We start from the raw sequence: 12,431 nt of genomic DNA, 5'->3' as shown, positions 1-12,431 counted from the left end.
TTTCGACCCAATAAAATATTTTAAGATAAATTTCTTTTATATTATTTGTTTATATTTTTATTTTTTTGAAAAACAACCCATAAAGAAAAGGAAAAAGTGTTAATTTCCCGTATTTTGTCCAACTAAATGGTATTTTTATGTATCATAAAATATTAATTTATAATGAACTACTATTTTGTACTCAAAACTCACTTTTGTCGGTTAAAGCCGTTAATTCAGACGGTCAACCTATCACTTTGTTTTTATGAACTACAACACATTGTCATTTTGCCTAGGGTTGACAAAACAGGTACCTGATATAACTCATTTACGACCCATTTATCCTATGCATATTTTTTTATAATAAGGTTTATATAGGTGTCACAAAAAATTGTTCCATGCATAGGATAAATGGGTACCTATTTATTTGTCAAGTACCTGTTTTGCCAGCCCTAACTTTGCCCCTATAAACTATAACATATTATCACTTTGACCGTATGAGTTAACAGCTTTAACTGACGGAATAGAATTTTAAGCACAAAATAATAGTTCATGAGAGCAAAATAGTACAATTAGCAATTTATAAAATAAAAGTACCAAGATGCTTTAGCTCATGATACAAAAGGTAGTTTTCTCAAAATACTTATATGATTGGGGGTTGCTGGATTTGGATAGGTGCAATAAGCCAATAATGGTGTGGATCATTGGAAACCATCCATCAAACTGCATTGAACGGTGGATAGAAATCAAGCAGAATTGTTGTTGGTACAGTTGTAGCTGATTGGTATGATCCAATGGTTCACTTTGCACCATCAAGTCACGTGTCTAAATAGTTTTCTTAAAAATAGAAGCTACATATATTTATTTCTTTCTGTTAATTTTGTGAAACTACCTTTTTCTTTAGTCTTTATTTATTTATTTATTTATTGGTGATTTTTTAGGCTGTTTTTGATTGGTGAACTTTTAGGTATTATCAATAAATTGTGAAGCCTGTAAAATCAATGCTTCACGAGCATCAAGACATGATTGAAACTTTAGGGTGTATCGTGTCTTCCAAGTACAGCATACTGGAAAATAAAGTTTATTACACCCTATTATCTTGGGTCCCAGTTTTTAGCAATTTTTATTTTATAAATTGCTAATAATCGAAGTAACAAATGAGATATAATTTTTTAGGAATATTAAGTTTACAAACACATTTTATAAAAAAGCTTCTATAAACCGATGTGGCACAATATAATTGAATATGAGATAAATTCAAATTTTGAGAAACCCAATTATATCATGCCACATCAGTTTATAAAATGTTTTTTGTAAAATGTGTTTATAAGCCTAGCACTTTCCATAATTTTTATAGGACCTATACTTGCTTGTTTGGAAAGGTTGTTCAGATAAATTATATTTAACCATTTAGACAATAAAATTATTGAAAATTTCTATTAGTTCACTTCACTCTGTTTGTACTCTTTTGCCAATTGCATGCAATCCGAACAACTTAATTTCAATTATAAATTCAATGATAATTTTAAAAGTTACATTGTTTTTAGAACGACACAGAAAAAACTTCTAACATTACTCTTAGGGGTGTAAACGAGCGAGCTTTAGTGGGTAGTGCTTGCTCAAACTTGGCTCGTTGAATTTTTTGTTGAGCATGACACAAGCCCCATTCCGTGTCTAAGCTTGGCTCACCAGGGTGGGTACTCCTGTCTGAGCTCGAGCTCATAAATTTTTGACGAGCTTGAGCCAAGTACTTGAGGTCAAGCTCAACATGTATCAGATTATTTAAATTTTATATTTAAGTATAAAAAGAAAATCAATGAAACATAATAAACAAATTTTGTTAAGTATACGATTAAGTATAATAAGTTTCCATTCAATCATATGATTTAACAATTCAAATTGCTGATTCAATTAACATTAGATACTTAATGATTATATCATTTAAGATATGACCATATGATTAACTTTTACAATATAAGTTATTTTTATTAATTAGTATATATATATATATATATGAGTCGCAGTAATAAGCGAGCTGAGTTTTATACAGGTATGTATGTATTGTATCGAGTCGAGTCCAGGTGAGTTCATGGGTAACTTTGTTCATTTACGGCCCTAATTACTCTTATAAAAGTTATTTCAACATCTTTAAAAATTTGCAGAGAGACATAATTTTGACTTCAAAACAAAAAAAAATCGTACTTTATATCTTGTGATTAAATTAAACCCAAAAAAATAAAAAAATGTTATATGTTAAAAATGTTAAAAAGGGGGGAACAAAAAAAAAAGAAAAAGAAAAAGAAAAAGAAAGAGTAAAAGAATAGTCCAAAACAAAACCCTCCTAAAACCCTCATCTTTACCAACATTCAATTCCCTTTCTGCAGAACGCAGCTAACAAAACAGAGGAGGCAGGCAGCAAAGAGCAGAAAGTTAGACCAAATGCAGTTCATCTTCCGCTCTTTCCCAAACCCACTCTCTCACTCTCAATCCCAGCTCATCCGCCACCGCCGGACGTTCGTGGAAGACGCCACCATCAAATGGGTCCGAGACCGCGGCCTCGACCACGCTGTGGAGAAGGAGAAGAACCTCAGACCCTTGCTCAACCTCAAGAACTTCATCAAATCTGAGCCATCCAAGTCCGTCCCTATCTCCGTCATCGCCCAGAACCGAGACTCCCTCCAGATCCCGACCCGCCCCATCGACTTCGTCCGCGGATACCCTTCCGTTTTCGAGGAGTTCCTCCCCGGCGGCATCCGCATCCACCCACACGTTCGCCTCACCCCTGAGGTCCTCAACCTTGACGCCGAAGAGCAGTTGGTTTATCAGAGCGAGACCTATAAGCAACAGGCTGCGGACCGGGTTTTGAAGCTCCTGATGATATCTAGGGCCCATAGAATACCGCTCAGTGTCATCGAGCTCTTGAAATGGGATCTGGGTCTTCCTCAAGATTACGAGAAAACCATAGTCCCCGAGTTCCCGGACTATTTTCGGATTGTGGGTCACAGAGATTCTGCAAAAGGGTCGGAGGATACGCGAGCTTTGGAACTGGTTTGTTGGAGCAATGAGCTTGCCACTTCGGTTATGGAGAAGAAGGCGATGAATGGGAAATTGGGTTACACAAAGGGAATGGCTTTAGCATTCCCTATGCAATTTTCGAGAGGATTTGAGATGGACAAGAAGTGGAAGAAGTGGGTGGATGAGTGGCAGAAGTTGCCTTACATTTCTCCTTATGAGAATGCGTCTCATCTTCCGCCGAAGAGTGATGAATCGGAGAAGTGGGCGGTCGCGGTTTTGCACGAGTTGCTTCATATTCTTGTGCCAAAGAAGACGGAGAGGGATAATATACTATGCCTTGGAGAGTATTTGGGGCTTAGGTCGAGGTTTAAGAGAGCATTGCTGCAGGACTCGGGTATATTCTATTTGTCGAGTAAGATTGGTACCTACACTGTGGTTTTGAGAGAAGGTTATAAAAGGGGTTTGCTAGTTGAGGATCATCCATTGATGAGCATGAGGAATCAGTATATTCACCTCATGAATATGGTGAAGGAAAATAGTAAACCGGTTAGCGTTCCAGGTGCAAGTACTCAAAAGAAAAAGCAGACGGGTCATGATGAAAAAGGGAAAGGAGAGGAAGAGGAGGATATTGAAAGTGGGGAAGAACATGAAGGGGGCTTGTATGATTCTTCGGAAGCTGAGGTTGAGGAGGCTAGCGACAATAAATACGAACATGAGGATGAAAATGAGAGTCACAGAGGTGTTAGAAGAAATGTTTCAGATAATAGAGGAAGTAGAGCTTGGAAAATGAATTTGGATGCGAAGGAGACTTTGAGAAAACCTGAAAGAAGAAGGGCAGGTGGAAAACAACCTGGTAAGACGATGGAAAAAGTTCAATCCAAATTTTCTAAAAGAGCAAATATGCACGGTGGGAATAATGTTGGGGGAAGCTCGCCAGAGAGATCAAGTTTACCTAAAAGCAGAGGGAGGTCATTGCCAGACAAGAGGATTTATACTTCGTAAAGATTCAGATTATTTGCTGCAACAACATGTTAGCAGGTTTGCATCATGTTCACGATCTCCCTTGTTATGAGTTTGCAAATTTAAAGTTTACCTGCTTAGAATGTTTTGATTGTGAGATTGAGTTAGTTGATTACATCTATAGGAGGGCTTCTATAAAGACAACCTACAGACAGACATATTGGAAATAAAATATCATAAGAGGGAAAGTAATGCATTGAAGAGGTCCAAATCCAAGTAACAAACAGAAGGATAAGTAAAGAAAGCAACAAATAAGATTAGATAGCATCCAAAGTGCAAAACAAGGATGAAGTAGAAGGTGGATACAACATTGTTGGCCACTGTCTCAGCAAGGTTATCCTGAAACTTGATAGAGACCTAACCCCAAGAAGTTGGCTCAAGTGGTGAATGCCTTGGTCTTTGGTGGCATAATCATTAGATCTAAGGTTCAAATCTCCTTGGATACAAACAATTCCTTGCGGCCACACCCATTGTGAAAGCTAGATTTAATTGATCTGTGTGGTGGGGGTGCATTATACGGGTCTAGGGTTTATCCTTCAGGATTAGGTACATGAAGTAGCCCTGCCTTGGGGGTTTCCCTATCATCAAGAAACTTGATAAAGACCTGTTCTTATCATGTATCTAATTTTTTGAAGGAAAGTTTGGGTAAGATGAGATACAAAGATTGGTATGCGTTCCTAAGTCTATGTGCTTTCTTGGTTGGAATCCAACTAACAGGGTTCCTTCCATATTGCTTGAGATTAGGGAAAGAACAAGGATGTTTATCTGGGGGAGGGGGGCAGATATAATTCTAGAAATAAATCTTCCTTGACTTCTCTAAGATCTGTTCCTAGAAATTTGTGAGTAGTAAGGCATTGATAAAATATCAACTCAAATAGATAAAATATTTGTAGCATATATAAGACCCAGAACATACATATCAAAGTGTAAATAGTCGATGTTTATGTTGCTCCTGCACTAGACCAACATTTTTGAACATTGATATTTACATGTTTTTAACTATCCAAAAAAATAAATACATATTTTTTAATACTTTTTGCCTTGTGACAAGATGGGGGACTAGTTAAATTTCTGGATTGGTACAGGGCCAAAATAACAATATAAACTATTTTTGACATGTTCATCAAATATGATTTATTTCTCTTTTTTTAAAGGAGTTATTACTTTTTGTTTGTCTGCAAATTCATTTACATGTTATTTTAAAAGAAAAATGACATAAGAACTAGGTTGAAGAGGTTTCCATTACTTTTCTTTCTCTGAAAGTAGATATGCGTTTGGTATAGAGAGCCAAAGGAATTATAAAGGCTTTTGTTGTCCTCTTTTTTTTTTGAGTAATTTAATTCTACTATCAATAAAACAAAATATTTTATTGGAAAAGCATTTTATAGAAGAGGTTAGATTATTAGCAGTACTAATGATAGTATTTCTATGAAATATTAAGGTACAACTAAATGTGCTTAAAATGTGTTTAACAAAGCACTTTTTTTTAACATTTTGGCTTTTCTTTTTCTTTTTTTTTTTTTTTTTTTGGGGGGGGGGCGCCGGGAGAGAAATTTTCTTGCGATCAAAAGTGCAAACATCCAGTCATGCAGAAATGTTGTGCTTGTATTATATGCCCTCCAATGATGGTTCTCTTTTTCGTAAATACAAACTACTGCTTTGAGTGGTTTTGACCCCTACATCGCACAAAATTTCTCATTCCATTTTCTCAAGTATTGTCTTGAAGCTTCAGTTTATGAGCATAATAGCATAATAGTCATAGACAAGTGTAGGAAGTGATTGTTGCACAGAGTTTGCAAAGCAATCCTTCCACTCTACTAAAGAAAAAGCCCGATCATGGGAGGCATAGATGGCATGTCTTGATTATTAGACCAGGTAAGCAATCTGCCTTCTAATGGATAATCCACCTGATTACCTCTGGAAAGGATGTCACATGTAGGTGAGAAATTTAGAAAAAAACACTGAGAAAAGGAAGTAAAGAGAGTGAGAGCATATGAAGTGGAGGAAATGAAAAACCACTTATTTGCATCATAATTTGATGGCTTCTATCATTTGGCATGTAAGCACTGAATGAAAACAGGGTTAAATGTGGTTCTTGACGAAATTAAAAGAGGGAGTGAGTAGTTGCGATGGAACAAGGTGTATAGCAGGAGATTTTGACGTTGTTGTTTTCCCTAGTGAGAAACGAGGGGATGATAGATTATCAACTGGGATGATTAAATTTCAAACTCGTTTGGAAACTGAATTTGGTGGAATTTCCATTGGGTGGTGGCTTGTATACTTTTGTCTCATAAAGGATCCAAAGTCAATTTCTTGAAGTTTAGCTTCTCTAGAGTGCTAGGAATATTTTGCAAACTCACTTATAAAAAGGAATATTTTGAAATCTCTTTGCAATTGTTACACCCAAGTCGTATCTTTAACCATTTCCTATTTGATTGTTTATCCGAGTTTGAGAGAGAAATGGGAACATTGAGGTGTAAATATGTGGCTTAATGTGAAAGATTTTTTCGGGAAAGTGCATAAATGGTGGATGAGTTTCTCCATTTAGGGCTTGCCTAGTTTTGTGTTGGCTAGAAGTCGAAGGCCTTTTAAGAAGATTCAAGAAAATAGAATACAGTGGTCTTTTGGAATGTAGAAACTGGAAAGGGAAGAGTGTTGGTGACATGCAATGTTTGGATTTAAAGGAGGCTGTAAATTTGTCTTAAAGAGGAACAAACTAGAAGGGAAGAACTTAAATCTAAGTTGGAAATGGCATCTTGATGGAGGGGTTGGGTTGGTGGCTAAAAATGAGGGTGACTTGCTTAAAGGAGATCATGTCACATGATTTTTCCATTGGCTTGTGAATTTCTATTAAAGAGTTAATTTTATTGGGTATTTCAAAGTTGATGGTGATCTTTTTACTAAAGAAAGTAGTGGTGAAGGATCAGATAGTTCGATTTTCAGAAGAGCCTTTTTAAAGAAACAATAGATTGAAGACTTGTGTGGAGGGTTTCCTGCCTAATTCAATTGAGAGAGGAGAGGGCGTGGTTAGAGTGGTCATTTGAAAAGGAGGTGGTTGGAGCTTTTTGACGTACATGGAATAGGATGAGGCTTCTTGTTAGGATGGGTTCACTATGGCTCTATTTCAGCATTGTTGGAGGGTAGTAAAGGAAGATATTATAAGTGGTTGTTTCTTCAAGAGTTCCATGGTGCTTGTATGTTCAAGAATCCTTTGAACATCTCTCTCGTTACTCTAGTGTCAAAGAATGTTCAGGGACAAAAATCATATTTTGGCCTTTTTTTAACTGGAGATGGCCATCTATTTGGCACTATGACTTTGTATTTTTATTCTTCCTTCTGGGGCATATCATCTTTGTGCTGCCAGTTTCGAGGTTGCTTTCGAATTATTGCTAGGACCCTGTAAAGTTCAGTTTCTCCAACTATGGAAAGCATGTACGTGCTTTTCTTTCCTCTGCGCAAAAAAAAGGGTGGGGGGGTTTGAATTATTGCTAGGATCATGTAAAGCTCAATTTCTCCAACTATGCAACTATGGAAAGCATGTACATGCATTTTTTTTTCCTTGGAGCAAAAAGGGTAAGGAGGGGAGGGGGGAATCAGAAGTTGGAACTCTCTACTTGGGCATTACTATAGCAGCATCTTACCTACTAGGCACTTGTTAGGAGCAGCCTAAACAGGTCCACAATGCAGGAGATCTGCAGGCACTCTCTCAAGATGGGTCAAGCTAAAACCTAATCCCAACCTTACCGAAAAGCATAGTAGCAAGCAGCTAGTGAGTAGAGATTAATGGGCATGAGGCTCATCCCTTTTAGCATCGTTCCCCTAGAGACTTGAACCCATATCCTTCTTCTCACCAAACCACTTGGGAGTAAGCTTCTTGTTACTTAGTCAGCCCCTTCGGTGGTTATAACATACTAATGAATTAAGTTGAACTAGGATTTTCTTCCTTCTGTTTTCTAGGGAATTTGCTTGACATGCATTTGGCTACAAAGAATGTTAAGAGTATTTGTTCTTTGATGGAGATCCAAAGTGTAAGTCATTCTTGATTTTCTTAAGACTTTTTTGATAGGTAATCAAGCGTCTATTAAGAGTGAATCTCTGCATATTCTTTACAAGTGTAGTGTATCTTGACGGATTATACTGGATGCCCATTAGTCTCCTATCATAGACAATATGGTTGTAATCACCAAATTTTTTTTTTTTTTTTGATAAGTAATAATGATATAAAGAAAAGCGCAGAGGGGCGCAACCCACATACACAGGAAGTATAAAGAGAGTGCCTAAAAGGGAGAGAAATGAAAAAGGAACCAAATTATTAAAACTACCCTTTACAAAGTGTAAATCAAGTAGAACACCATCTTAAAATAAATTATTATGGGTGTGGTCCATCTCAGTTCAAGTTAATGGGCTATACTATTTGTGTCTTCTTTAACTAGTGGCTTTTAGTTTGACATACATATAATAGAAAGGGCCATTGGAAAGTAAGAGAATACTTAATTCAAAGGCCAAGTAAAGAAATATCTTTACCATCTGCAAATGTCCCCTCAAAATTGTCTATGCACATGCATTTTTTTGTCTTTTGTTTATACGCAAGCATATGGTAAGGTCATTGCTTTTAATAGGACTGCATGTGCTCAAACAGAAGCTTAGTCGGCCAACAAGAATAATAATAAGAATAATAATGAATAATAGTCTTGACATAAGTTAGGAATCATCTCAACATCCTCATTGAGAGGTAATTCTCTCAGTGTGCTAAATTGCAAGCTAGAGATATGTTGCTCTAAACTTTTGAAATCACTTGTCTTTCACTGTAGTTCTCTCTCTCTCTCTCTCTCTCTCTTCCTCCTTGGAGGAAGAATATTGTTTTGATCCCTCAAATTGGAATTAATTTTTTTGTAATCACTTGTCCTCCACTGTAGTTCTCTCTCTCTCTCTCTCTCCTTGGAGGAAGAATATTATTTTGATCCCTCAAATTGGAATTAAATATACATACATAAATCACATGTAACAGAAGGAAACAAAAGAATTAAAAAATAACTCTTGGATGTCCCAACTATAATTGCTTTTATAACTTTTGCTGATTGAACGGATTAGCTTCTAGTGGAAAGCATCTATGAAATGGGCAATTTTTCATATTTTGGTAATAGGGTACCTATATGACTTAAACTAATGCCTCTTAAAGGACTGGAGAGAAGAGTTGGGAGCTTTTTGGTTTGATTGAATATGCCTGATTACTCTTAAATATTATCTATGACCTATTTGTCATTGGAAATGAACTTGGACTTGTAAATTCCCTTGCGAGGTTGAAATTATGTTGATAGGTTCTTACATTACTTATAAAAAGAATAGTGTTGGTTGGTTGGTTAATTCGCAGATTAGATATTTTTCGAGTATTGAGGTTTGGTATACATATATTTTTTTGAAAGTAGTTAATTGTCACTGTTCTGGCATGTGCTGATATGAAACAGCAATAGGATATCCTACCCAAGTAAAAGCATTGACTTCGTTTTTTTAGCCTTTTTTTGTTTTTTGTTTTTTGGATGAAACCTTGACAGAACATGCGAGGGTGATTTTGTTACCCCAATTTTGATGATATTGAAGTGTCTTCTCAATTTTTATTTTTATTTTTTATGTATAATCAACATAGTTCAAACTATGCTTTTTTAATGATTCTTCTTTTCTCTTGGTTGGTGGTGATCATTCAGGCCTTTGTTGGCTTTCTGAGGAAAGTGGCAATCATGCATGATGATTGATGCAGCTTGAAATAACGGGCGTCCAGATCAAGCAATTACTGGTGTGTTTATTTTGAAGAAAGGCTGATTAATTCATGAAAGAGGAGAATGTTAATTTTGGTGACTTCAGCATAGCAAGCAGAGGTGTTATATGAGAAGCTGCATTTTGGGTAAAACAGAATTCCTGAATACCATATAAAAAAATTGATAAATGCTAGGTCTGCTTTGCAGGATGTTTACAATAGAAAGCATGGCAACTGGGAAGTGAATACAAATGTGAAGGGCATCTCACAGGATGTTGGTTCTTTGGACAGTTATCCCTTTTCTGCTTGAAGCTTTTTCTTTTTCTGGTAAAGCCTAGGTGGGGGATGAAAGGTATGTAGATTGCTAATAAGAATTATGTCTGAGCATGTAAAATTCATGCAGACCTTTGGTTTTATATGTTGAAAACTTTAGGGTTAAAATCCTGTTCTGCAAATTGTCTAAATAGATTTCTTTTTTCGTTTTCCTTTCAGTGAAAACAGTATAAGGATTACAACCATATGATCAACACTAGAACAACTTTAGAGATATGAATAAAGTGAAAACAAACATGTAATCTGTGATTACTTTTAACAAATGATGTATAAAGGTTGCTCCAAGGGCATTGGTGAAACATAAAGTAGGGTAGATTTGTTGTTTTATTGGAATGTTCCCGCTCTAATTGCTTAACTTTTGTATAATTAAAGCCAAATCTCCCATTCACAGAACAAGAATCCTGAAAAAAAAAAACAAAAAAAAACCCCACTTTATGTCCTGCATGCCTTTTCTAAGGAACACCCATGTGACCCAAAGATCTTCACCAAATATTGAAACCCCAGCCAAAATAAAAGTACCAGACAGAAGCCGAAAGAAGCATTATACATCACATCAATGTCAACCCAAAGGAACCCCTTCTAGCTTTGTCTTCTTATAATTGAAGCTCACTGTCCGTACACGTGGCGTGGTGGGGGATCTTTCCATCTTATTCTTATTCTTCTTCATTTTTTATTTTTTATGTTTTTTTGTCATACCTTGGGAATCGTTCTCACAGCTTCTTCATGGTAAAAGAGCATATGTTTCTTCAAAGAATATATATATATAAATTTTATAGACTATATTAAAAAAATTCATTCAACCCAATGTAGAAAAAAAAAAATAAAAAAAAAAAATTGTCCTAATCAAAACGAGGATGGATTATAAAGATATTCAACGATATCTTTATACATATGTTCTTTATTAGGTGAAATTGAGCAATTGGCTTTAAAAAAAATAAAAAATAAATAATAATAATAATAATAATAAATTATTCTTTTTCCTTCTCAAGTGTACACCTTGAGTTTGGGGAATATTAGAGTATTATACACAATTTTCTTATCAGATAATATCAGAATCCGATCCAATTGGCTCATAATATGAAAATTTAATTATTATTACGTGATTTACATTCCTTATATTATTCGTTCATTTGGCTTATAAATAGAGGAATGCTACAGTTCTTGGTGTTTTCTTAGTCCTACATGCATATTATTATTATTATTTTTTTCTTGAGTGACCGGTAGAGTAAGGTTTTTTTTTTTTTTAGAAAGTAATATTCACGCAGAACCAAAAGAACACTAAAAAAATACGAAGAAGAACCGTGAAATTTATCTTATAAATAGGCATAGTGATGCTATGCTATCAAATCTCTTTTCTTTCTTCTCTTTTCCAAAACTTGCTTATGCCATTTCTTAGGTTTGGTTTTTCTTATTCATATTCATAAAACGAAAATTGAGTAATGATTTACTATTCTTTGAAAAAAAAAAAGTTATTTATCACAAATAATTATATAAAAATAATTTTCGAAATCACTTTTCATAACACATTTCAGATTTTCTTTCACAAATAAGCCCAGACTTCAGGTTCCCAGTCCCTTCATTTTTTTTTTTTTTTTTCCTTCTGTTCATATCACTTTCACTCCTTTCTTTCATTTTAAAGCCCAGATGCTCATGAATCTTTCATTCTCGAAGATGGGACATTGGTCATCATGGAGAATATGTTGGTGAAAGTCCAAAAAAGAGAATAATTCGGCAGTGATATATATATATATATATATATATATATAATCTTGCTTCTGCCTAATGTTCATTATTCCCTACGTAAATTTGAAAAAATGTTGTCTTAGAAATCCAACTAAGACAATTGATTTAGTAAACTGAAAAGTAAAATTTTACAAGTGTTTCGAAAAAAAATAAAAATAAAAATAAAAAAAAAAAGAAAAAAAAAAAAGCCGCCTCTTCTCTTCATTAGAAGTGGCATTAAAGTTACTCCCACTCTTTTGTCGGAGGTGGCTGCATAGTCACCTTTGTCCTATTGGAGGTGGTTGTGCAGCTACCCCTTCTCTTTCGTTGAGGGCGCCCGCATGACTAGTTGGTTGCTTCTATTTTTCACTGAGGGTGATGGTGTGGCCACTCCTATCATGTTGGGGGTAGTTGCACGACTATCCCTTTTTTTCATTGAGAGCAACCATACGGTCACCCCTATCTTCCGTTAGGGGTAGCTGCACAACCACTTTTTATGTTCTATTGGAGGTGGTTGCACGATCACCTCTATTTTTTTTTGTTGAGGGTGGCCGTGTGACCACCTTTCTCTCTTTTAATTTCATTTTATTTTTCTACAAGTAACAAATCA

General features: G+C 35.4%; 1 protein-coding gene across 3 annotated transcripts; it reads left to right on the top strand.

Annotated features, from left to right (window-relative positions):
- Nucleotides 1-2,355: 2,355 nt before the first annotated feature.
- Nucleotides 2,356-10,349, top strand: LOC132184334 (protein WHAT'S THIS FACTOR 9, mitochondrial). Of its 3 annotated transcripts, XR_009440551.1 has the most exons (3): nucleotides 2,356-4,032; nucleotides 9,717-9,887; nucleotides 9,975-10,349. XR_009440551.1 is itself a non-coding variant. In XM_059597927.1 (2 exons), exon 1 carries the CDS (start codon nucleotides 2,419-2,421, stop codon nucleotides 3,994-3,996), a length of 1,578 nt encoding a protein of 525 aa, XP_059453910.1. In that variant the 5' UTR covers nucleotides 2,356-2,418; the 3' UTR covers nucleotides 3,997-4,024; nucleotides 9,717-10,349. The 3 variants fall into 3 exon arrangements, 2 of the variants coding, with proteins under 2 accessions (XP_059453910.1, XP_059453909.1); XM_059597927.1 differs by having other exon boundaries at nucleotides 2,356-4,024; nucleotides 9,717-10,349; XM_059597926.1 differs by having other exon boundaries at nucleotides 9,717-10,349.
- The last annotated feature ends 2,082 nt before the right edge of the window (nucleotides 10,350-12,431 follow it).

The sequence above is a fragment of the Corylus avellana genome, chromosome ca6 (assembly GCF_901000735.1).
Source record: "Corylus avellana chromosome ca6, CavTom2PMs-1.0".
NCBI lineage: Eukaryota > Viridiplantae > Streptophyta > Magnoliopsida > Fagales > Betulaceae > Corylus > Corylus avellana.
The sequence above is the reverse complement of the archived record's forward strand: the minus strand, read 5'-3'. Positions and strand labels throughout refer to the sequence as shown.

Bases quoted from the DNA above. Each gene is read 5' to 3' on its own strand.
- LOC132184334 (XM_059597927.1), top strand. From the start codon at position 2,419: ATGCAGTTCATCTTCCGCTCTTTCCCAAACCCACTCTCTCACTCTCAA.